Source organism: Hemiscyllium ocellatum, chromosome 39, assembly GCF_020745735.1.
Source record: "Hemiscyllium ocellatum isolate sHemOce1 chromosome 39, sHemOce1.pat.X.cur, whole genome shotgun sequence".
In the NCBI taxonomy this organism is placed as follows: domain Eukaryota; kingdom Metazoa; phylum Chordata; class Chondrichthyes; order Orectolobiformes; family Hemiscylliidae; genus Hemiscyllium; species Hemiscyllium ocellatum.
This window is the reverse complement of record NC_083439.1, coordinates 15,019,498-15,046,421: the sequence shown is the minus strand read 5'-3', so window position 1 is coordinate 15,046,421 and position 26,924 is coordinate 15,019,498. Positions and strand designations below refer to the sequence as shown.

At 43.5% G+C, this 26,924-nt stretch overlaps 1 protein-coding gene across 1 annotated transcript in view; it reads left to right on the top strand.

Moving 5' to 3' along the window:
• The window catches only part of LOC132834190 (cytosolic carboxypeptidase 4), a 248,579-nt gene that overhangs the window by 9,484 nt on the left and 212,171 nt on the right, over positions 1-26,924 (top strand). Inside the window, exons 5-9 of the mRNA XM_060852856.1 lie at positions 3,217-3,310; positions 14,917-14,954; positions 18,814-19,022; positions 20,110-20,284; positions 23,474-23,556. Coding sequence (XP_060708839.1) covers positions 3,217-3,310; positions 14,917-14,954; positions 18,814-19,022; positions 20,110-20,284; positions 23,474-23,556 — 599 coding nt within the window. The remainder of the gene's footprint in view (positions 1-3,216; positions 3,311-14,916; positions 14,955-18,813; positions 19,023-20,109; positions 20,285-23,473; positions 23,557-26,924) is intronic.

The window sequence follows — 26,924 nt, the reverse complement described above, 5'->3', positions numbered from 1 at the left end:
CAAAATGTCCACCTTCTTCCTCAACTGACGGTTCCTCAGCACCGTTATTGCCAAGGTCCTCACTTCAGCCCTTACTCCCTCTCTTTCTTCCCACAACAGCGATAGGGTCCCTCATGTCCTCACCTACCATCCTAACAGCATCCACATCTAGAGGTGCCATTTCTGCCACCTCCAGCAAAATGCAATCGCCAGATACAAATTCCCTCCCCTCCCTCCCTTGTCTGCCTTCCACAGGGACCGTTCCCTCCGAGACACCCTGGTCCATTCTTCATTCCCAACACCCCACTTCCACCACCTCCACCGCCTCCATCCTCTAACAGCCTCACGGCACCTCCCCCTGCAATTGCCAAAAGTGTAACACCTGCCCATTTACTCCCTCCCTCCTCAGTATCCAAGGGCCCAAACACACCTTCCAAGTGAAGCAGCACTTTACTTGCAATTCACACAATCTCGTCAACTGTATTCGCTGCTCACAATGTGATCTCCTATACACTGGGAAAACAAGGCGTAGACTGGGTGACCGTTTCACAGGCACTTGTGCCCTGTTCTCAAAAAAGACCTTGAGCTTCCACTTACCTGCCTCATTAACACCCCACCCTGTTCCCTGGCCAACATCTCTGTCTCAGGCTTGCTGCAGTGCTCCAGTGAAGCTCAGCTGGAGGAACAGCACCTCATTTTCCACTTGGAGAGCTTGAAGCCTTCCGGACTCAATATTGAGTTCAATAATTTTCAGGCTTGAGCTCTCCCATGACCTTACCCCGGCCCCCACACTCCAGGACTTGTTGACATATAGTCAGTTATTCCACACAACCTTTGTTAGCCACAAACAGCCCCCATTAATAGTTATTCACCCTCCTAGCCAGATTGTTATTCACTCCTTTATATGTCCAATTGCTCTTCTCTCTCTTCGGGCTCTATCTCCATCTATTGTTAATCCCTTAACCCCTCCCCCCACCCTATCTTCTGCAGATAAACCAACATTTATCTGGCTACCATCAGTTATGAGGAAGGGTCACTCGACCTGAAACTTTAACTCTGATTTCTCTCCACAGATGCTGCTGAGCTTTTCCAGCAATGTTGATTTTTGTCTCTTATTCATTTCTTTTTTACATTTTCACACATTTTGACCATTTTTTTTTATATACACGCTTTTCCTTCAGCTATATAGTTTGATACTGCTGGTCTGAAACAGAAACAGCACATGCTGAAAGTACAGGCAGCATCATATAGAGAGAAAGAGAGAGAGAGAGAGAGAGAGAGAGAAAACAGAGTTAATGTTCCAATTCTGTGACCTTGCTTCTGATGCGCAGCATTAATGTTTCCTCTGCTCTTGTCTCGGTACTTAACTCTGGCTATTGACATTGCCCATTTCAATAAATCTAGTTGTTAAATATTTCCAACGTGACCCTCCTCAGTATGCTGTCTATTCCTGAAGTTGTTGCCTTATAATAATGAGGTTTTTTTTTACTCATGAAGTACCTCTGTAGTATGTCTCCCTGACACGTTTCCAATGTGTTTTCTGATCACAGCCTGTTTCATCTGGTACATGTCCCTTTCGAGGGAGTTGTTCTGGTTAATGTTGACCTCAGGCAGTTGTGTGCTGCTCTGTTCTGATCACAGGCACTTGTATGCAATATTTGTTTGATCAAAGGAAGCATTACTGAGCATGCACTTGCCCCCTGAGCGACAGTGTGAGAGGGAGATGGCAACAAAGGTCTAATTCCTTTCCCCGTTTGGGTGGGAGAATTATCAATAGGGAAATGATAACAGCTCTTGCTGATTTCAGAGGATAAGCAGCACAGAAACAGGCTATTCAACCTAATCAGTTCATGACCTCAGGGTAGCTTCAATAACACTAGAAAGAGTGATCTGTTGTTACATTTTCCAATTTTATTTGATCCTGTTCCAATAGAGTATCTTCACCAGTTGTGAAAGCTAGGTGATAGAGAACTCTTTTTACAGTTTACCTTGGCTATCAGCGCCGTCTTCCTTATCACCTAAAGATAGCAAACCAAACCTCAGACTGTTAGGCTTTAACAGTTAATTTACCTTAAAGCAAAAATAAAACAAACCAATAATACAGTAAAATGAGATGGTTCAATTTGCAAACAACACTAATACAAACTTAATGCTTTTGTGTACTGTAACACAGTGAAGAAGGTTACCTCAGAGTACAACAGGATCTGGACCAGATGGGCCAATGGGCTGAGGAGTGGCAGATGGAGTTTAATGTAGGTAAATGTGAGGTGCTGCAATTTGGAAAAGCAAATCAGAGCAGGACTTACACACTTAATGGTAAGGTCCTAGGGAGTGTTGCTGAACAAAGAGACCTTAGAGTGCAGGTTCATAGCTCCTTGAAAGTAGAGTTGCAGGTAGATAGGATAGTGAAGGAGGTGTTTGGTATGTTTTTCTTTATTGGTCAGAGTATTGAGTACAGGAGTTGGGAGGTCATGTTGTAACTGTACAGGACATTGGTTAGGCCACTTTTGGAATATTGTGTGCAATTCTGGTCTCTTTCCTATTGGAAGGATATGTGAAACTTGAAAGGGTTCAGAAAAGATTTACAAGGATGTTGTCAGAGTTCGAGGATTTGAGCTACAGGAGAGGCTGAACAGGCTGGGGCTGTTTTCCCTAGAGCGTCGGAGGCTGAGGGGTGACTTTATAGAGGTTTATAAAACTTTATAGAGGTTTATATAGGGCATAGATAGGGTAAATAGCCAAGGTCTTTTCCCTGGGATTGGGGAGTCCAGAACTAGAAGGCATAGGTTTAATGTGAGAGGGGAAAGATATAAAAAAGACCTAAAGGACAACATTTTTATGCAGAGGGTGTTATGTGTATGGAATGAGCTGCCAGAGAAGTAGTGGAGGCTGGTACAATTGCAGTATTTAAAAGGCATCTGGATGGGCATATGAATGGGAGAGGTTTAGATGGATATGGGCCAAGTGCTGATAAATGAGACTACATTAGTTGAGGATATCTGGTCAGCATGGACGAGTTGGACCGAAGGATCTGTTTCTGTGCTGTACATCTCTATGACTATGACACTGAGGCAGGTCTTAATTCCAACAGGCTTGCACACATTAATGTCAGGTTAGCGAGAACTAAACTGCTTGGCATGCCAGTGCTAAACCTTCCTGATAATTTGGTCAAGTGCGTGATATAACCTTGCCTTCACAGAATTTGTTTGTAAAGTTTGTGCATTTAATGCTTTTCAGTTGTAACTGGTGCTGCACTCGGTAAGAGTGGAATTACAAGACTGCTGTTCAAACTGATATCTCCGTATACAACCAGGAACACAAAGGCTGTAAGGTAAGGATTGAAACCCGTAATTTTGCACAGTTAATCTTCAATGTACACTCTGCTTCAGGATGATTTCTCCCTGCTTGGCTGAATGTTTTCAGCTGTTTCACTGTGATGATTACATGAAAATTAAATGTTTGATGTTATTGTCTATTCATCATTATTTGCCCTTGGATAGGTCTGGACTCAGTCTCTCATGTTAGATTCTTGTGCCAGTTGGTATGAAAGAGCTGCTGGGGTGGTTTCTACTCATTGACCTCAGGTTCACTTTTTGTTCATTTTCTTTCGGATGGGCTGCAACTTCGGTGAAAGAGCCCTGCTTAGTCTTTCTGGTGGGAGTGACGCAGGGTAGGTTGGGGAGTGTGAGTGCAACAATTGCACATAGCTTCCAACTCTGGGCATTAATGCCTCTCTGAGAAAGGGAAAATTCCTTCTTCAGTTTTGCCTTAAATGGGAGACACCTTTGTTTTAATACTGCATACCATCCCCCACTTGAGTTTTAGATTTCCCCATTAATTGAAACCTCCTATGTTGGCTCAGTGGTTAGCACAGCTGCCTCACAGAGCCAGGGCCCCAGATTTGATTCCAGTCTTGGGTGACTGTCTTTGAAAAGGTAACAAGTATGTTAGACCAGGGAAACCCAGTGGATGTTATCTACCTAGACTTCCAAAAGGTCTTTGATAAGGTGCCTCACGGGAGGCTGCTGAGTAAGGTGAGGGCCCATGGTGTTTGAGGATTGAGGATGGATTGTGGATTGGCTGTCTGACAGAAGGCAGAGAATTGGGATAAAAAGTTATTTTTCGGAATGGCAGCTAGTGATAAGTGGTGTCCCGCAGGGTTCAGTTTTGGGGCCCCAGCTGTTCACTTTACATATTAATGATCTGGCTGAGGGGACTGGGGGCATTCTGGTGGTTTGCTGATGATATGAAGTTAGGCGGACAGGCAGGTAGTACTGAGGAGCTGGGGAGGCTGCAGAAAAATTTAGACAGTTTAGGAGAGTGGTCCATGAAATGGCTGCTGAAATTCAATGTGAGCAAATGCAAAGGTCTTTCACTTTGGAAAAAAGTAAACAGGCATGGGCTATTTTCTAAATGGTGAGAAAATTCATAAAGCCAAAGTACAAAGGGATCTGGGAGTGCTAGTCCAGGATTCTCTAAAGATTGACTTGCAGGTTGAGTCTGTGGTTAAGAAAGCAAATGTAATCTTGACATTTATCTCAAGAGGGTTGTAATGTAAAAGCAGTGATGTGCTACTGAGACTTTATAAAGCTCTGGTTAGACCCCATTTGGAATACTGTGTCCAGTTTTGGGTCCCACACCTCAGGAAGGACACACTGGCACTGGAGTGTGTCCAGCAGGGATTCATATGGATAATCCTTGGAATGGTAGGCTTAATATACGATGAATAGCTGAGGATCTTAGGATTGTATTCATTATCGTTTGGAAGATTGAGGGGAGATCTAATAGAAACCTACTAGATACTGCATAGCTTAGAAAGAGTGGACGCTGGGAAATTGTTTCCAAAATGTGGGGATACTAGGACCCGTGGACACAGCCTTAGAATAAGATGGGTCAATTTAGATTGGAAATGAGGAGGCATTTCTTTAGCCAGAGAGTGGTGGGCCTGTGGAATTCATTGCCACAGAGTGCAGTGGCGGCCGGGACGTTAAATGTCTTCAAGGCAGAGATTGATAAAATTCTTAATCTAGCAAGGAATTAAGGGATATGGGGAGAGTGAGGATAAGTGGCGTTGTAATGCCCCTCAGCCATGATTGAATGGCGGAGTGGACTCGATGGGCCGAATGGCCTTGCTTCCATTCCTATTTCTTATGGTCTTATGGTCTTCTTATGGTACTATGGTTGGTGTGGAGTTTGCACATTCTCCCCCGTGTCTGTGTGGGTTTCCTCTGGGTGCTCCGGTTTCCTCCCACAGTCCAAAGATGTGCAGGTCAGGTGAATTGGCCATGCTAAATTGCCCGTAGTATTAGGTGCATTAGTCAGGGGTAAATACGGGGTAGGGGAATGGTCTGGGTGGGTTACTCTTTGGAGAGTTGGAGTGGACCTTTTGGGTCTGATTCCATGCTATAGGGAATCTAATTTTATCCTCGCATCGACCATTTCAAGCCCACTCAAAATGTTATGTTTCAATAAGATCATCTCTTTGTCTTCTAAGAGTAGAGTCTTGCAGCCTAATGAGTGATGGTGACACTTCAGAATAAAATGGAACTGTTTTTATTAATTTTTGATCTGATCATCCCTCTATCAACTTTCCCACACAAAATATTTGTAACCTGTTTATGCCCTGGAAGGTATTTCCATATTATTTTATACAATCAGTGGCTCAGTTGTTAGCACAGCTGCCTGACAGTGCCAGGCACCCGGATTTGATTCACTCTTGGGCAACTGTATGTGTGGAGTTTGCCCATTCTCCCCATGTCTATGTGGGTTTCCTCCAGGTGCTCTGGTTTCCTGCCACGGTCCAAAGATATGCCAGGTAGGGTGGATTTGGCCTTGCTGAGTTGTCTATTGTGTCCAGGGATGTGCAGGCTGGGTAGATTAACCATGGAAAATGCAGGGTTACTGGGATAGGTTAGGAGCGTGAGTCTGGGCAGTATGCTCTTCAGTAGGTCAGTATGGACTCAACGGGCCAAAAACCTGATTTCACACTGTAGGGGTTCTGTGATTCTGCGATCACAGTGTTCTGAATTTGATAAATACATTTTAAACTTATTAGCATAATAGACAGAAAATCACAAGCCAGATGTATGAGGTGGAAAATTTCCTTCTGCCTGCTCTATCAGAGATTTTGCCAACTTAATCAGCATTTACAAACGTAACTTTCTATAAAGAAGGCTAATTAAATGCTTACATGTTCATTGTTTGTATAGACTTCGGCCTGTTTTTGAAATAATTTCTTTATGTTGCTCAAGGGATTTTAACTTGTTCATGTAATAAATAAGTGAGCAACTGATAATTCTATTAGTTTTGAAATAATGATGGAAAAGGATAGAGTGGATCTAAAAGTTGAAGTTCGAAATTGGAAGGAGGCTAATTTTGACGGTATTAGGCAAGAGCTTTCAAAAGCTGATTGGGGGCAGATGTTCACAGGTAAGAGACAGCTGGAAAATGGCAAGTCTTCAGAAATGAGATAGCGAGTGTTCCAGAGACTGTATATTGTTGTTGGGGTGAAAGGAAAGGCTAGTAAGTGTAGGAAAAGCTGGATGACTGAAGAAATTGTGGGTTTGATTAAGAAGAAGGAAGCATATGTCAGGTTTACACAGGAGTGATTAAATGAATCCTTAGAAGAGTATATAGGCAGGAGGAATATACTTAAGAGTTATATCAGGAGGGCAAAAAGTGGACATTAGATAACTTTGGCAAATAGGGTTAAGGAGAATCCAAAGGGATTTAATAAATACATTAAGGATAAAAGAGTAACTAGGGAGAGAATAGAGCTCCTCAATGATCAGTAACGTCGCCTTTGTGTGGAGCTGCAGAAGACGGGGGAGATAGTAAATGAGTATTTTGCATCAGTGTTTACTGTGGAGAAGGACATGGAAGATATAGAATATGGGGAAATACATGGTGACATCTTGAAAAATGTCCATACTGCAGAGAAGGAGGTGCTGAATGCCTTGAAATCCATAAAAGTGGAAAATCCTCAGGACCTGATCAGGTGTACCCTAGGACTCTGTGGAAAGCTAGGGAAATGATTGGCGGGCCCCTCACTGAGATAGTCACAGATAAGGTGCTGGAAGACTGGAGGTTGGCTAATGTGGTGCCACTACTTAAGAAAGGTGGTAAGGAAAAACTAGGGAACTATACGCCGGTGAGTCTGACATTGTTGGTGGGCAAGTTGTTGCAGGGAATCCTGAGGAACAGGCTTTACAAGTACTTGGAAAGGCAAGGACTGATTAGGAATAGTCAACATGGCGTTGTGCGTGGGAAATCATGTCTCACAAATTTGATTGAGTTTTTTGAAGAAGTAACAAAGAGGATTGATGAGGGCGGTAGACATGATCTATATGGACTTCAGTAAGACGTTCGACAAGGTTCCTTAGTGTAGGCTGTTTAGCAAGGTTAGATCTCATGGAATACAGGGAGAACTTGCCATGTGGATACAGAACTGGCGCAAAGGTAGAAGACAGAGGGTAGTGGTGGAAGGTTGCTTTTCAGACTGGAGGCCTATGACCAGTGGAGTGCCACAAGGATTGGTACTTTTCATCATTTATATAAATGACTTGGATGTGAACATACGAGGTATAGTTAGTATGTTTGCAGAGGACCCTGAAATTGGAAGTTAAGTGGACAGAGAAGAAGGTTACCTTAGAGTACAATAGGATCTTGATCAGATGGGCCAATGGGCTGAGGAGTGGCAGATCAAGTTTAATTTGGATAAATGCGAGGTGCTGCATTTTGGAAAAACAAATCAGAGCAGGACTTATTTGCTCAATGATAAGGTCCAAGGGAGATTTGCTGTGCAAAGGGACCTTGGAGTGCAGATTCATAGTTCTTTCAAAATAGAGTTACAGGTAGATAGGATACTGAAGAAGGCATTTAGTATGCTTTCCTTTATTGGTCAGAGCATTGAGTATTGGCGTTGGGAGGTCATGGTGTAGCTGCTTGTGACATAGGTTAGGTCATCTTTGGAATATTGTGTGCAATCCTGGTCTCCTTCCTATTGGAAGGATGTTGTGAAATTTGGAAGAATTCAGAAAAGATTTACAAGAATGTTGCCAGGGTTGGAGGATTTGGGGCGGGGGGCTGTTTTCCCTGGAGTGTCGGAGGCTGAGGGGGTGACCTTACAGAGGTTTATAAAATCATGAGGAGTATGGATAGGATAAATTGACAAAGACTTTTCTCTGGGGTGGGGGAGTCCAGAACTAGAGGGCATAGATTTAGGGTGAGAGGGGAAAGATATATAAAAGGGGCAACCTTTTTACACAGAGGGTGGTGCATGTATGGAATAAGCTACCAGAGGAAGTGGTGGGGGCTGGTATAATTACAACATTTAAAAGGCACCTGGTTGGGTATATGAATAGGAAGGGTTTAGAGGGATATGGGCCAAATGCTGGCAAATGGCTCTAGATTGGGTTGGGATATCTGGCTGGCATTGACAAGCGGGATTGAAGAGTCTTTTTCTGTGCTGTACCTCTCTATGACACTATGACTGTCAGAGAAATGTGTTTTCATTGAGGCAATGTTTTTGCTTTACGGCTCATTGGCAATGCCACCTCAGCAACAGATACTGCTAATCACGGTGTAGTCTCCATCAGCAATTTGTCATGGAAACAGTGCTTGTCAATAAATTTCAGCACTGATCTTAAACAAAGCATTTAATCCCTGTGAGTCTCAAATGCTCACAGAGTGGAAGGATGAACCTGCCTACCTTTCAATGTCATCCTTCAGAACGCAAACTGGGAATCTCTACAAAATATGCATGCTCAGATAGGATCAACAATTTATCCAAGTTCTGAGGCCAGAATATCCAAGGATACCTATGTTTTGGGAGTTAGGCCGATTCCTTGAAGTAAAATCTTAAATGAAGAACACTGAAAATTATGAAGTCAATTCAATCTTTAAAATTGTTCAAGTACTTTGAAAATATGGATCTCTTGATTATTTTAACTTATTCAAAATCTTATTTGTGAACAAGGCAAATTTGGAGTGTTAACAACAGAATGTAGATGAAAGTGTATGTGAGTATCCCTTTAGAGTAATTCTCACATTAATTCATTAGGACTTTTATATTGTACATGTTAGGTGGCACAGCGGCTCAGTGGTTAGCACTGCTGCCTCACAGCGCCAGGGACCTGAGTTCAATTCCAGCCTCTGGCAAACTGTCTATGTGGAGTTTGCACGTTCTCCCCGTGTCAGTGTGGATTTTCTCCAGGGGCTCCAGTTTCCTCCCACAATCCAAAAGTGTGCAGGTTAGGGTGAATTGGCCATACTAATATGCCCACACTAATCAGGGATGTGCAGGTTAGGTGCATTAGTCAGGGGTAAAATGTAGAGGAATGTGTCGGGGTGGGTTGATCCTTGGAAGGTCGGTGTGGAGTTGATGAGGCTGTAGGGATTCTATGTTATGTTTAGATCAGGGGTTTCATGGCAAAGTGCCAATGTCAAAAATGTAGCTCAAAATCACCGCTGATATGGGATGGGTTCAATACTTTGGTAAAGGAAGGTCTCAGGTCAGAAAAACAACGTGCGGAATCGGCTTGGTTGGAATTAAGAACCAGTAAGGGGCAGGAGACATTGATTGGAGTTAGTCATCGATGACCAAACAGTAATATGGGGCATGGTATAAACCTGTAGATGAAAGAAGTCTGTAACACAGCCTGGCATCATCCAATCATTTCTACTCTCTGCTTCCTGTCTGTTGATCAATTCTTAATCCATGCCAGTACATTGCCTCCCAGATAACGTCCTGTTAAAAACCGCTTGAAAATTCAAATATACTACATCCATTGACTTCACTTTTATCAATAGTCAACACAATGATCGAGGGTGACTTCAATCTGAGTAAACCACCTGAGTACTGAGGGTCTGGAAGACAAGTTCTGGGATGGTTTCTAGAGCAGCAAGTTGAAGAGCTAACTAGAGGACCTACTATTTGTATCCTGGTGTGATGTAACAATAAAGAGATAAATAATAGTTGTGTTGTTAAAAATCGTTTCAGGATGAGTAACCATAATCGGATAGAATTTTACGTTGTGCTTGAAAGGGAGTAATGTCAGCCTGAAGCAGAGGTGTTACATTTGAATAAGGGAAATTACAAACATATAAGGCACAGGTTGGCTGATTGGGAGTGGGAAAATACGCTGAAATCATGACTGTTCATCAGCAACGGACTATCTTCAAAGCACAAATGCATGACCCACAACAACTATGCATTCATTTAAGCGGTTAAAAACTCAACTAAGGTGAATGATCAGTGGCTGATAAAGGATAATATTAAAAGAAAAGTGGTCAGAAATATCAATAAATTTGAGTAGAGTTAGTTTTGGAATACGTAAAGAAGGAGCAATAAGTAAAGGAAGAATAGAATACATTTTAAATCTTTCAAAAAACATAACAATGGACTGTAAAAGCTTATGATTGTTATCAAAAACAAACTGCTTCACTAAGGTGAATTAAGGTCCATTAAAATCAGACTCAGAAGAATTTATAATGAGGCACAGAAAATTGTTAAAGATTACACAGCAGCACAACTGTTTGATCAGTCATGAGCGCATTAAATGGCAGGGGAGGTCGACAGATTGAAAGGCCACATCGAGTTCTGCCCCTGAATACACGATTGTAGGCAGAATCTGTGTTCCATACATACAGTTTTCAATACTACATGGCTAATTCAAAATTAGAATCACGGTGAAGTTATACTACTGCACATGCCAGGGTTGCCAATTTGAACGCAGAGGCAGAGCAGACACACTTGCCAATTGCAGCCCATCTGCTGATGTCTATCTCTCTCTCTCCCTCTCACCTATTTTGAGCCCAATGATAAATACAATAGAGCCACCATCTCATCTGCTGCTCCTGTTGCCTTCGGGGTACATTAGATCAGTTTCTTGATGAATGCACATCAAACCAATGCCTGAGAGTTTGGAAACTTAACCATGTTGCTCCCTCCCTGCAGAGACACAGTGAAGCATGCATGTATTTATCTGATGAACCTCTAACCTTTCCTTTGCCTTCACTTAATATTCAGAGACATTCTTCTGCCTTGGATAGAATGTTTGGCGTCTCAGTGACAGCAGCCGCATTAGTTTTTATAACAGTGCTGATGCCTGGCATCTGACCCACTGACTGTAACAAGATCCTCCTCAACATGCAGAGGCACAGGGTGCTCACTGGAACGCTGACTCCAGAGATCGGGAAATATATGATTAGGCAGGAGATATAGAAGGCTACAAAGTGTAACGTGTCATCACCCAGGGTGCGCTCGCCTCTTACTCTTGTGTGCTATGCTTTTAACAATCAGGACTAAGTATCCTGCAATAAATATAGACGTCACCAGGCAAGGAGCCATTATGTGAAGAGGCCATGTCCCTCATGTTAATATAGTGTGAGCACCTAATCTATAAGTGAGTGATTGGCCACCTGGAGTCCCATCAACCTGTACAAAGTGCTGACGAGCTGAGGAATTTCACCCTGAAAGTTCAAGTCCCTGTATACAACTGAAACCTAATCTGACTGTATTAGAAAGGCTTGCTGCTCCTCTTCTTTGTTGCTGCCTAAACTGTGGTCACTTGGCCCAATCTGACAGTCAGAATATTTTTTTTTAACTCATTGGATGTGAGCACCAGTATTTATTGCCCAGAGAGCAGTTAAGAGTCAACACACATAGGCCAGACCAGGTAAGGATGGCAGTTGTCTTCCCTAAAGGACATTAATGAACCAGATGGGTTTTCCCCATCAATTGTTTCATAGTCATCATTGGGCTTTTAATGCCACCTTCGTTACTGGATTCAAACTTCACCATCTGCCATGGTGGGATTTGATCCTGGCTCCCCAGAACATTAGCTGAGTTTCTGGATTAATAGACTAGTGCTAATAGCACTCTAACAAAATGCAGAGAATTGACAAAATTCATTTGGAGTTTAAGGATAAGGGGTAGGCCATCTAGTCTTATCTTTCTATTTTGTTCATTAGTTGCTTTGTGTTCTCTCTAAGGGAGTTGAGAGTGTGGTGCTGGAAAAGTACAGCCAGTCAGGCAGCATCCGAGGAGAAGGAGAATTGACGTTTTAAGCATTCCTAAATGAAGAGCTTATGCTCGAAATGTTGACTCTCCTCCTCGGATGCTGCCTGGGCGGCTGTGCTTTTCCAGCACCACACTCTCAACTCCGATCTCCAGCATCTGCAGTCCTCGCTTTCTCTCTCAGGGAGTCTGATGAATGATATCCGAAATCTGGGCATTTTTCTCACATGGATCCAAGCTGATATGAAACCAAGTAGAGAAGATCCAGCCTCGGGAATAAAGGCAATCTTGCTGCCAACAAGGAAGGAGATGAGAAATTTCTTTTCCCATGGGGTGGTGAGTCGGGGGTATTTTCTGCTGCAGAAAGCATTTGAGGCCAAAACATTGAATATTTTTGAGGAGGATTAGATACAGGTCACAGGCCTAAAGGAATCAAAGGGTGGGGGGAGAAAGTGGGAACAGGTTGAGATAGAATGGCTGAGCAGGCACAAAGGGCCGAATGGCCTATTCCCTCTCTTTTTCTATGTTTCCTTGTTCCTATGGAACATTGCAAAACAAACATCTCATTGGCTAATGTGATTTAGGGGACTGTCCTTCTTCCAATGCCCTCTATCTTACTCCAGATCCAAGACAAAGTGAACGCCTCTTCAATTCCCTCTCAAACGCAGAATGGGAAGCCACTCAGTTCCTCTCGAGAGGCAGGCCATCCTAACCATCAGACACTGAATGTTCAGAATGTTCACATCTCATAACCGACAGCTAAAGATGGCCTCCCTGCATTCCAGAATTGATATAGTGCCCCAATTCGCCCAGAGATTTCAAAATCTCTTCAGTGCTGATTACAACGAGACCACCCTTTTATAGTCTTGGACATTTTCAATGTCTGACTGTCCATTTGATAGCAAGTTTTGAGAAGATTTGTACCTCAATTTGAGGTACTGCATGTAGGTTTGCTCACTGAGCTGGAACTTTCATTTTCAGATGTTTTGTCACCATGTTAGGTTACCTAGGTTATCGAGTGCTGTCGATCATTAAGATGGTGGAATGCGGTCATCTGTGATCATCAGTTTTACCGTGGGAGTTAAATCATATTCCACCCCATGTGTAGAGGATGATGGTCTCCTTCCTTGTTGGCAGCAGAATTCCTTTTATTCCTGAGGCTAGATCTTCTCTACCCAGTTTCATATCAGCTTGAATCCTCTTGAGAGAAATGCCCAAATTTCGGATATCATTCATCAGACTCCCTTAGAGAGAGCGTGACAACTGCAGATGCTGGAGATCAGAGTCGAGAGTGTGGTGTTGGAAAAGCATAGCTGGTCAGGCAGTATCCGAGGAGCAGGAGAATCGATGTTCCGAGCATAATCTCTTCATTTAGGAATGCTTGAAATGTTGATTCTCCTGCTCCTCAGATGCTGCCTGACCAGCTGTGCTTTTCCAGCATCACATTCTTGACAGATGGAGTTTAATTCAGATAAATGCGAGGTGCTGCATTTTGGGAAAGCAAATCTTAGCAGGGCTTATACATGTAATGGTAAGGTCCCAGGGAGTATTGCTGATCAAAGAGACCTTGGAGTGCAGGTTCATAGTTCCTTGAAAGTGGAGTCGCAGGTAGATAGGGTAGTGAAGAAGATGTTTGGTATGCTTTCCTTTATTGGTCAGAATATTGAGTACAGGAGTTGTGAGGTCATGTTGTGGCTGTACAGGACATTGGTTAGGCCACTGTTGGAATATTGCGTGCAATTCTGGTCTCCTTCCTATTGGAAAGATGTTGTGAAACCTGAAAGGGTTCAGAAAAGATTTACAAGGATGTTGCCATGGTTGGAGGATCTGAGCTAAAGGGGGACGCTGAACAGGCTGGGGCTGTTTTCCCTGGAGCATCGGAGACTGAGGGGTGACCTTATAGAGGTTTACAAAATTATGAGGGGCATGGATAGGGTAAATAGGCAAAGTCTTTTCCCTGGGTCAGGGAGTCCAGAACTAGAGGGCATAGGTTTCAGGTGAGAGGGGAAAGATATAAAAGAGAACTACGGGGCAACGTTTTCACGCAGAGGGTGGTACGGGTATGGAATGAGCTGCCAGAGGATGTGGTGGAGGCTAGTACAATTGCAACATTTAAGAGGCATTTGGATGGGTATATGAATAGGAAGGGTTTGGAGGGATATGGGCCGGGTGCTGGCAGGTGGGACTAGATTGGGTTGGGATATCTGGTCGGCATGGACAGATTGGACTGAAGGCTCTGTTTCCATGCTGTACATCTCTACGACTCTATGACTCCCTTAGAGAGAACACAAAGCAACTTATGGGTGAAATAGAAAGGTAAGACTAGAACATTTGGCAGTGCTCCCTTGAATTTGAGTTAAGGTACGGTCTACTTTATTTAAATTTCACTCGAACATCAAAGGCTGAGGGGGCGACCTGAAGTGGACAAAATTATGAGAGACAGAGATAGAATGGAGTCTTTTTCCTCAGAATAGGAATGTCAATCACTAGGGAACGTGAGTTTAAGATAAAAGGGGATAAGTTTAAAGAAGATGAGAGGCAGGATTTTTACACAGAGGGTGGTAAATGTCTGGAATGCACTACCAGAGGAGGTGGTGGAGGGAGATACTTTAGCAACATTTAAGAGGGATCTTGACAGATACATGAACAGGCAGGAAATAGAGGGATACAGACCAGATGGAGATAAAACATTTTTGGTTGAGAGGGACATCATGTTTTGGTGGGTCAAAGGCCCTATTCCTATGTCATGCTGTTCTTTATTCTTTGGATCTGCATGATCATCCTGTTCTCGAATTCAGGAATTAGAAAATCTTTATTTGCTACCAGTAGCATTAATTTTTCTAAAGAGTGTTATGTATATATTTGGCTAAATTTACTGCAGCTTGCGTCCTGAATAAAATATTATTTTTAATTTCTAGAGCAGCCATTGAAGCTCTTTCAGCTTTATTGAAATCGAGTAAGTTTTTATTCATTTTCCTGTTCATTGTCCTTCCATAAGTTTTGCTGTAAAATGATTTAAAATTTGAGGACATTTATGCTGTGTATCTGCATTTCTTGTTTGAAGAAATACCTGTTGTTTGTACATGTTTGAGGAAAATATTACTGGAATGTAAAATGGCAACAATATGATGCTATTACAATGTTTCTCATTGTTAGTTTAAAATTGCTTCAATACAGTTCTGTTTTTCTACATAGAAGAGAATCCCTACAGTGTGGAAACTGACCATTCAGCCCCCACTGACCCTTTGAACACCACCCCACCACTCTCTCCCTGTAACCCTGCATTCCCCATGGCTAACACACCTAGCCTGCAAAATTTAACATGGCCAATCTACCTAATCTGCACATTTTTGGACAGTGGGATGAAACTAGAGCACCTGGAGGAAACCCACACACAAACGTGCAAACTCCACACAGACAGATGCCTGAGGGTGGAATCGCACTCAGTTCCTTGGTGCTGTGAGGCAGCAGTGCTGGTCACTGAGTCACCCCACATCTCTTTGCCTTATTTTGTGAGGATGTTACTGATCACACCTTCCTGTCCTTTGACTGTGGGTCTAACATCATCATTCTGGTCTGTAATATCACCAGCCCCTTCTCCTCACTGATTCATTCTCATTCGACTAGTTCCGTTGGTGAAATTTGCTCTGCATAACCTTGCTGTTTCAGTTACTGACAAAGTGAAAGTGACTGTATTTCAGATAAAATTAATGAGATGCAAGTTTTAACAGGCTTGCCTCAGGACTTAAAGATGCTGCATAAATTCAAAACAGAAATTGCTCCGGTTTCCTCCCACTGTCCAAAGATGTGCAGGTCAGCTGAATTGGCCATGGTGTTCAGGGATGTGTAGGTTAGGTGCATTAGTCAGGGCTAAATGTAGGGGAATGGGTTACTGTTCAGAGGGTCAGTGTGGACTTGTTGGGCCGAAAGGCCTGTTTCCAAGCTGTAGGAATTCTTAAAAAAAAATTGCCGGAAAAGCTCAGCAGACCTGGCAGCATCTGTGGAGAGAAATCAGAGTTAATGTTTTGGGTCCAGTGACCCTGCTTCAGAACTGATGGGAGCAAGGAAAAGGGTGGTTTGACATGGAAGATGGGATGCAGGGAGGGGGAGGAGTAAACAATGGCTGGAGTCCAAAGAGAGAGAAAGTTGGACAGATAAAGGAATGAGTAAAGGGGAGGTGATGGCTTAGTGGTATCATTGCTAGACTGTTAATCCAGAGATAATTCCAGGAGAAAGTGAGGACTGCAGATGCTGGAGATCAGAGCTGAAAAATGTGTTGCTGGAAAAGCGCAGCAGGTCAGGCAGCATCCAAGGAGCAGGAAGAAGGATTCCTGAAGAAGGGCTTATGCCCGAAATGTCGATTCTCCTGTTCCTTGGATGCTGTCTGACCTGCTGCGCTTTTCCAGCAACACATTTTTCAACTGTTAATCCAGAGGTCCCAACAATACTCTGGGCACCCAGGTGCAAATCATGCTACAGCCAATTCTGAAATTTGAATTCAGTTTAAAAAAAACTGGAATTAAGAGTCTAATGATGACATGAGTTCAATTGTCAATAGTTGGAAAAACCCAACTGGTTTACTAATGCCGTTTAGGGGGGGAAGCTGCTACCTTTATCTGGTCTGGCCTACAGCAACATGTGGTGATTCTTAACAATTAGGGTCAGGCAATAAATGGCTGGCCCAGTCAGCGATGCTGTCACCCTGTGAATTAATTAGAAAAAAGGCAGACTGGGGGAATGAATAGCTGCTGATGGGGATTATTAGTGACTGACAGTAGTATGTTGGACAACCCATGTGATGCCAAGGCCCGGTGTGTGGGCACTGGGGGAAGGGCATGCGAGGAGGTACCTCAAGCCTTGAAATTGTTGAGTTCAACATTGAGTCCAGAGGCTTGCAGGGACCCTGTGAGGAAAGTGTGGCTTGTGCTGAGCTTGGCTGGAGCACTGCAGCAAAAATAATTTTTGTTTGCCTAAATTCAAGCTGTTTCCTAATCTTTCCATCTTTTGGGCCAGCCTTCTAATCTCACTAACCCATCCTGCAGTTTTGCTACTTATATCACTCAGAGAAATTGAGGACTGCAGATGCTGGAGATCAGAGTCGAAAAGTGTGGTGCTGGAAAAACACAGCAGGTCAGGCGTAAGTAGCTCAGAAATGTCGATTCTCCTGCTCTTCGGATGCTGCCTGACCTGCTGTGCTTTTCCAGTGCCACACTTTTCGACTACTTATATCACTGTCTAATAGTAGCATTTTTATTGTTGCCTCTACATTTCCATGATTTTAGTTTTTTATTCCAACCACTATGTTTCTTCTGATCATTCAATGTTTGCTCACCTTTACGTGGCTGGGATGCATGAACAAGTTAGGATCTGCCAATTCTAGTCTAGGTGTAACTTTTTTTTTATAAAAGGATATTTGTTCGAAAAACAGTTCAAAGTATTGATTTTCAATGTTGAGGCTAGAAATGCAATAATTGTTGCTATTTTCACCACAAGAATAATTGTTGCAAGAATTGCATCACAACTTGAGAAGATTGGACCGTGGCACAGTAAGGTTACATAATGAAAGATTATATTTTTTGTGTGGTGTCTGAAGAGGAGACAGCAGATTGAATCACACGTTGATTTGACATGTAGTTGCACCTTTATTCCACAGGGTGACACTGTTGTCCATTAGTAAGATAAAGAGCCAACATTGTGGTGTCAATCATTTGCCCTGGAGATCCACTCTACACACAGATCTTATATTTACTATATAAATATTTATATATATATTATGCATCCTTTTTGTTCTATATTAGTTCATTAATATATGTGTGTTTGTATATATGTATACATTCTATATCTTCAGTTCTCTAATATAGTTCTTCAGTGCAATACAAAGATGTGCAGGTAGATGAACCATGGGAAATGTGGAGTTACAGGGATAGGGTGGGTGGTTTGGGTCTGGGCGACATGCTGTTTGGAGAGTCAGTGCAGACTCAATGGGCTGAATGGCTTTGTGGTACCCTGTAGGAATCCAAAGAATGTATTCTCTAATCCAAAACAGGTCCAACCACAGCACAGCAAGTCCCATTCTCTGGAGGGAGAGGAAACAGATCCTAAATTCATTCCAACCGGAATGAGGATTTAGTGCCTGTGTTTTTGGGACCAATCTGATGCGCTGTCACCAGCTGAGTGTGAGTTGCTGTGTCCTGAGGGCTAGAGCTAGAGCTAATGATGACAGAAACTCCAGCTCCCTTTCCATCACGTGCTGACCCCTGTCTCTCTGTACGCACTGCTGCCCATCAATGTGTATTGGAACCATTTACAAATGATACTCTGTTGCATCATTAACGCACCTTTCATGGCCATCAAGCTGTGGAGTGGGACAGGGATCTGGCTGGTGCGGGGGCTCAGCGGTTAACACTGCTGCCTCACAACACCAGGGACCTGGGTTTGATTCCAGCCTCGGGTGACTGTGTATGCGGAGTTTGCACGTTTTCCCCGCGTGTGCGTGGGTTTCCTCCGGGTGCTCTGGTTTCATCCCAGGATCCAAAAAAAAATGTGTAGGTCAGGTGAATTGGCCAAGCTAAATTGCCCGTGATGTTCAGGGATGTGTAGGTCAGGTGCATTGCTCAAGGTGGAATGGGTCTGGTTGGGTTAGCCTTTAGAGGGTTTCTGTTGGGCTGAAGGGCCTGAATCCACACTGTGGGGATTGTGGGTCAGAGGTAGGGTCACTGCACCACAAGATCATAGAGTAATTTTCAGAATACTTCTGGGCAATAAGCACCATGGTACGAAGAAAAATCTGATTTCCTGTTTAAACTCTGTTTCAGAATGGAACTGCAGGAGGGCAGTGGACAATGGATACATCCACAGGCTCCTGAAGTTGTATCAGGATTGGCACCAACGAGATACACAGAACAAGTTCACCTCCATTCACAAAGCTCTGCTTAACTGCATTAAGAATATCACAAACATCCAGGCTGGGAAGAAAGCCTTTCTGCAGGCAGATGGCATGCGGGTGCTGCTCAGGGCCTCCCAGGTGGGTAGCAGCATTGCTGAGAAAAGACCATCGAGCATCCTCAGTGTTTGGTCAGTGCTGCTTCAACCCAACAGGGACTTTGGCCAGGATTGCTTCTTTCATTTAAACTGATTCGTTCAGAGCAGTACGCTAGAGGTAATGTGAGGGAGACACTGCTGTTACATGGGGGGGATCTGGACAGTGGGTTTGCGAGGTAGAGTGATGTTAGGGTCGCACACACTGAGGCGAAAGTGAGGCCTGCAGATGCTGGAGATGAGAGTCGAGAATGTGGTGCTGGAGAAGCAGAGCTGGTCAGGCAGCATCCGAGGAGCAGGAGAAGTGACATTTTGGGCAAAAGCCCTTCATCAGGAATTGCCCGAAATAATGTTTTTCCTGCTCCTCGGATGCTGCCTGACCTGCTGTGTTTTTCCAGCACCACACCCTCTATTACACTGGCTGAGGTTAACCAAGGTCATGCCTTCTCATTGTAGTCACCCTCAGGTTAAACTCACCACCAACTGTCTCTCCCACTCTACTGAAAGAGCAGCACTTTGGGAATATGGAGACTTTACTAACGTTACAACAATCTGACTGCAACATGGGAGGTGGTGTCCCGACAATAAAAAGATCTTCCAACTTACTGGAGAATCAAACATTCTCTGATGTCACTTAGAGAAGGAAGATGCCATTCTTACCAAGTCTAACTTACCTGTGACTCCAGACCCACAGCAATGTGGCTAACTCTTAACTGCCCTCTGGGGTAATTCGGGATGGGTAATAAATGCTGCCTAGCCAGCGACTCCCTCATCACATGAATGAATTAAGAGAAAAAGCTGGATTGTTGTTTTCTTGTTTCTCCTCATAGCTATTAATAATTAATATTTATAGCCACGAGGACAGGCCATCAGCTCATGACAGGATATGTCAGAGTCGAAATGAAAATGATTGTTGTTAAAATACAGGGGCTTAGCAGGAGCGAAAAATGTACCTTCTTTCCAAAAGCAGTATTGAAGGGGATCCCACGACAGAGTATACTATGTCTCCATGGTGATAACGAGTTAAATTTTCAGCATTCTGGAGTGATTGCACTGGTTTCTTCCTTCTCCAGGCTTATGGCAGTAGTCCAGGCCAACAGCCCGTGATCAAGTTGGCGACACAAGTCATGCGGAAGTGTCACCCCAAACAGCCTCTTCCTTTGTTAACAGTTAGAAGTTGCTATTCATTTTTACTCCCGAACACAGCGGACTCCCAGCCACTGGCCTGTCCCAGCATGTTTCCTCAAGGTGAGATCCTATTAACCTGCCTGCATTTCTGTTGATGAAAGGACATGTTTTGCTGACACATTGCAGCCATCAGACTGATGCAATCTCCATAGTAACACCTCCACCAATCAGAGTCCAATAGCCAACCAATCAGCTCTTTACTTTCCTACAATATAAATGTTGGTTTTCACACCTGCACACACACAACTTGGGGGCTGGGGGATAAAATAAGCACTAAAATATATAAAACAAAAGAAAAATGATGGTTTCCCCTGAAATTGACATTCTGGCGAATTGTCTAGATGAGTGCAAGACAAAGAGTTTTGAAGAGGTGTGTCTTACTTACATCAGAAAAGAAAAAAAAGAAAAAATACAGGAGAGAAAAAAAATAAAATAAACAGGTGATTTTTGATGTGAAGGACACTGCTTGTCACTGGACCACTCAGGTGTTTTCCCTTGACTTGGGCTGGATCAGTGAGAGTGTGTGCACCTGTGAAAAAAAACATAAATGTTGGTTTTGCCTCTTGGCATTTTATTCGTGCTAATTGCCCTGATGAGTGCAGGACAAGAAACTTTGACAAAATGCATCTTTTTTCAGCCATATTCAGGTTTTATGCTGTCAAGGGACAATTCACTTGGTTTTGCAATTATAAATATCACAAGATTACAACACCATTGAGAATGAGCAGGAATTGGCCAATCAACCACTTGAACCCATCATAGCTGATCTCACAGTGGCCTTAACTTAATTGTCTTGCCTGTTGCTTAAAACCCTTGACTCTAGTGAGTTTTGAGAAGATTTGTAGCTCAGGTTAAGGTTTTGGATGTGGATTTGCTCGCTGAGCTGGAAGGTCCAGCAGAGGTTGGGTCATTGAATATATTTAAGGTTGAGTTAGACATACTTTAATTGACAAGAGAGTCAAGGGTTTGGATTGCTCGCTGAGCTGGAAGGTTCATTTTCAGATGTTTCGTCACTATACTAGGTACCATCTTCAATGTGCTTCCGGACGAAGCACTAGTGGTGCAACCCACTTTCTATTTATATATTTGAGTCACCAATGGCATCACCAGCTCAAGGAAACTCAAACATATAAATAGAAAGTGGGCAGCACCACTAGTGCCTCATTTGGAGGCTCACTGAAGATGTTACCGTGTATGGTGATGAAATGTCTGAAAACGAACTTCCAGCTCAGTGAACAATCCGAACCCTTGACTCTCTCGTCAATTAAAATATTTCTAACTCAACCTTAAATATACTCAATGACCCAGCCTTTGCTGCATTCTGGGGAACAGACTTCCAAAATATAAAGGTTCTCAGTGAGATGTCTTTCTTCCTCACCTCCACCTTAAATGGAATGCCTCTCATTTTTATACCATGGCCCTTTGTTCTAGTTTCCTCCACTTGGGGAATTATCTCCCGGTCAGCAGGACATCACCCCTCAGAATCTTCGATGAATCAATAAGGTTACTTCTCACTCTTCCAAATGAGTTTAGGCCCAACGTGCTCGGCCATTGCAGGAGACGATCCTACCATCATCCACTCTGTGAAGATGTCAGCAAATGCTGGAGGCCATGTATGTGCAGAGAAAAGAGGAAATCCAAAGTTTCTGTCAAAAGAAATCCTGCTCCTCCACAATGACAATGCTAGCTTAGATGGAAAACTTCTACAGATCACTGATTTGATATGTATCTATGCTGTCAGTCACCATCAAAAAATGAACAATTTCTGCTTTGTTCAGAGCTACAACTAGGTTTCTAACGGTTACCAAATCATAATCACTGCTAAACAACTACTCCAGGCTTGAGAATCTAATCTTATAACAGCAGAATGTCATAGAGTCAGAGAGTCATAGAGATGTTCAGCATTGAAACAGACCCTTCGATCCAATTCACTCATGCCAACCAGATATGTATTCTAGTTCCATTTGCCCATATCCCTCTAAATCCTTCCTATTCATGTACCCATCCAGATGCCTTTTAAATGTTGTAATTGTACCAGCCCCCATCACTTCCTCTGGCAGCTCATTCCATACACACATATCACCCTCTGTGTGAAAAAGTTGACCTCTAGGTCTATTTGAAATTTTTCTCCTCTCACCCTAAACCTGTGCCCTCTAGTTCTGGACTCCCCCAACACATAGAAATTCTCTACGAAGATAGATAAATAAATTGATTTTTGAAATACTTCCTCATGGTTTGTTGCTGTAAAGACAGCCCTTAGTTTAGGTGATACTGTTTGTAAGTCTGTAAGATACACTCTATGTTGACCTATAGCATAATTTCACAGGATTTCTTGTCAGACCAAGTTATAGATAACTGTGCATCATGGACAACCCAGTCTTTTGTTGCTGAAATCCAAGTAGATGTGTCAATGTCAATGAGTAGGACATTTTTAGCAGATCAATGAACTTCTCAGCACCAAAATGCAAAAAACAATATTGTTATAGACCAGATTAAATCCCTTCCCCTCAAAATATTTTAAGAAAATAGCCTGGACTCCAACGTTTTCTTATTTTTCAAGGCAGTGTACTGCGTTATGTTCTGGATGTAAGTCGATTGGTCAGACTACCAATCCTGAAGCAAAGCACATTTTATTCATACACTACAATTAAAATGTAAAACAAAAGAAGAATTGGAAAACCTAACTGAATAATAGATTATTTAACTACTAAACAACAACTATAATAATATAGTAACATCTTATCAACACATCCTTGGCAAAGTCAAATTCAGTAAAATATATTATCTCACATGCAATTCTCCAGTCCAGGAGGAAAGGACGTCAAGAGAAAACTCTGAGAGAGGGAGATCTCTAATGTTTTGCTGTAGCAGGTGGAATTGTATAGCAGCTTCCAAACCCCAACAACTATTGAAAGCTAAACCAAAATCTTGCTTCTGTCGGAGCTTAACCGCACCTGTTCGGGCTGCTTCTATTGTTCCAACTTTTAAAAACACCAAGCCTTCACAAGCAGTTTACTTTATTGGCCACCTCTATCTCAACCTCTCTTCAAAAAGAAATCAGGACAAAATATACCTCCTACAGCCATAGTGTCATCACAGTATCAATGATAAGAATTATACAACTGCCAACTAAAGTAAAATCCCTAGATGACAGTAAAAAAGGATAATGACTCATAATATACTCATTATTCTCTAAATTATGGAGATAAGTGTCGAGGATTGGGCTAACAGAGCTGTGTGTTTGTATAGAGGTCATTACAATGAAAGAAGATGATGAAGAACAGGATGATGAAGACAACATTGAGAATGAAGAACCAGTGTGTAATGAAGATGTAAGTAATTGGAATGAAGTAAAGGCAGTAGTAAAAGGCAAAACTATCATTGGGTTTAAGTATAAGTGCAGCTGCAGATATATTATATAAATAACTTACACTTCTAAAATGCAGCCCAAGATATTGAAATTGAAATGTTGTACGTCAAAGTGTTAAAAAGTAAAATGGGGAAGATTAAATGGGAACCAAAGGAATAGTCAAAGAGAATTCTTTTGAGGAAGTCTTAAAGATATAGGCTTGAGGTGACGGACTGGTGGAAGCTGCACAGGGAGATCCATGGGGTAGAAGTCTCAGAACTAAAGGACAAAGAGACCATGAAATGCAGGTTCATAGCTCCTTGAAAGTGAAGTCACAGGTAGATAGGATAGTGAAGAAGGCTTTCCTTTATTGGTCAGAGTATTAAGTACAGGAGTTGGAAAGTCATGTTGCAGCTGTACAGGACATTGGTGAGGCCACTGTTGGAATATTGCGTGCAATTCTGGTCTCCGTCCAATGGAAAGATGTTGTGAAACTTGAAAGGGTTCAGAAAGGATTTACAAGGATGTTGCCAGGGTTGGAGGATTTGAGCTATAGGGAGAGGCTGAACAGGCTGGGACTGTTTTCCCCAGAGCGTCAGAGGCTGAGGGGTGAACTTATAGAGGTTTGCAAAATTATGAGGGGCAGAGGGCATAAGTTTAGGGTGAGAGGGGAAAGATATAAAAGAGACATATGGGGCAATGTTTTCACACAGAGAGTGGTACGTGTGTGGAATGAGCTGCCAGAGGAAGTGGTGGAGGCTGGTACAATTGCAACATTTAAGAGGCATTTGGATTGGTATATGAATAGGAAGGGTTTGGAGGGATTTGGGCTGGGTGCTGGCAGGTGGGACTAGATTGGGTTGGGATATCTGGTCGGCGTGGACGAGTTGGACCGAAAGGTCTGTTTCCATGCTGTACATCTCTATGACTGACTACCAGTGATTGGGTGTAGATAAGAACTATTCCATTGTTAGGGGAACAGAGGTTGTCTGTGGAGATACAAAACAGGAAGTCATAAGAATCAATCACGAAGTTGTGGGCATGTGTATATGTAGCCTGGATCTGGAGTCAGGGGTTTGAGGTGACCGCAGAAGCAAAACTCCCACCCGGTGGATTTTAAGTTGATTCACACCTCAATGATGGATTTAGAGATGAGATTTTGATTTTGGACCAACTCAACTTTGTTAAGTGACGCAATGTCATGAGATGGGAAATTAGACAAGAATTTAAAGTCGATTTATTAAGCATGGGGACTTGATAGAATTATCATTCTATTGTTTATGAATCCTTTCCCCACCCTATCACTGTGACTTATTTGCACCCCCTACTCACAGTTTATACAGGTCTTGATTCAGCGTCTTGTACACTCCCATTATTTCCCCATTTCAGACAACTCTGTATTCAGCATCTAAACCCCACACCCTGGTATTCTCACTTAAATCCCCACCTTGTCCCTTTTCACTCTCAGGATCCTCCCTGATCTTTATCTGAGAAATTGTGCATTATACTAATATATTGCTGAAATATCCCAAACCCGCTCACTTACAGCAGTACTCATAAATGCAGGCACTCGTCATGGCAACTGCAAAGAGAAATGAATGATGGGAATGGGAAATGCCACGTGAAATGACATTTAAAGGGATGGGCACCTTTCAAAGGCAGTATCACAAGGTTAGGAGAAAATGAAGATTGCAGATGCTGGAGATCAGAGTTGAGAGTGTGGTCCTGGAAAAGCACAGCATAAGCCCTCATCAGGAATGCTGCTCCTCGGATGCTGCGTGATCCCCAGTATCACAAGGTTAGCTGAGAATCTGGAAAACTGGAAGGTTTCAATGTATTCATTAGCAGCCTCTTCTAGGCAGAAGATACATGGGTTTGCAAACACAAACTAATGGGAAATAAATTGCATATGAAAACTTGAAGTCACAGCTCACTCATTCTGTGCATGTTTGGAGCAGATGTGTGCTGAGTGTGGTATTTGCTGAAAATGTGTTGCTGGAAAAGCGCAGCAGGTCAGGAAGGGCTCATGCCCGAAACGTTGATTCTCCTGCTCCTTGGGTGCTGCCTGACCTGCTGCGCTTTTCCAGCAGCACATTTTCAGCTCTGATCTCCAGCATCTGCAGTCCTCACTTTCTCCTGAGTGTGGTATTTCCCCAGATGGCCACTCCTGGCACTATGTGGTATCTGTCACCTCTTTCCAATGTGTGGCACTGGGTCAGTGATGTACCAGTTAGCTCACTGTCACCTGAGCTCCTTGCTTTGTGTTGGGCCTAGCTGATGATTACTGGTGAGGATACACCACTGTAGAATATCAACAGAAGGGGTCCTCTTCTTAAGTCATAAGAAGATTTGTCGGATGATTGCAATAAGCACAACTGGATTTGGTCAGGCAGAATTATTAAGACCTTCAGGAGCAGGTACAGATCCATTTTACCCCTTAGAAATTAAGATCCGATCTCTTTGTCTCTACCTATGCACAGACTGCGTGTGACCCCAGTAAGTTGGAATAAATGGGGAGAGGAACTATAACCTGCACCAAGGCCAGAAAGAGCAATGACAGACCGACTCCTGACCCAAGCATAGTGATGTCTCACAGCACAGAGTGATACACGATCATCCTGCACCCCATCTCAGGGACCCCACCCCCCACAGTGAGAGAGACCCCACACTCAAACTCCACAGGGATCCCCTCCCCAAAGTAAACCCCCCACAGTGACCCCATTCCCATAGAGACCCCCCTTTAACAGTGACCCCACCCCCACAGTGACCCCACATAACAGTGACCCCACCCCCCACAGTGACCACACCCCCACAGGGACCCCAACCCCACAGTAACCCTCCCCATAGTAAACCCCCACAGTGACCCCAGCCCCCCCACAGTAACCCCATACAGTGACCCCACCACCACAGTGACCCCACCCCCACAGTAACCCCACCCCCACAGTGACCCCACCCTCACAGTAACCCCACATAACAGTGACTCCACCCCCACAGTGACCCCAACCCGCAGTGACCCCACCCCCACAGTAACCCCACATAACAGTGATTCCACCCCCACAGTGACCCCACCCCACAGTGACCCCACCCCCACAGTTACCCACATAACAGTGACTCCGCCCCCACAGTGACCCCACCCCCACAGTAACCCACATAACAGTGACTCCACCCCCACAGTGATCCCACCCCAGTGACTCCATACCCATAGTGACCCCACATAACAGTAACTCCCCCACCCCCAGTGACTCCACCCTCACAGTGACCCCACCCCCACACAACAGTGACTCCACCCCCACAGTGGACCCCACATAACAGTGACTCCACAGTAACCCCACCCCCACAGTGACTCCATCC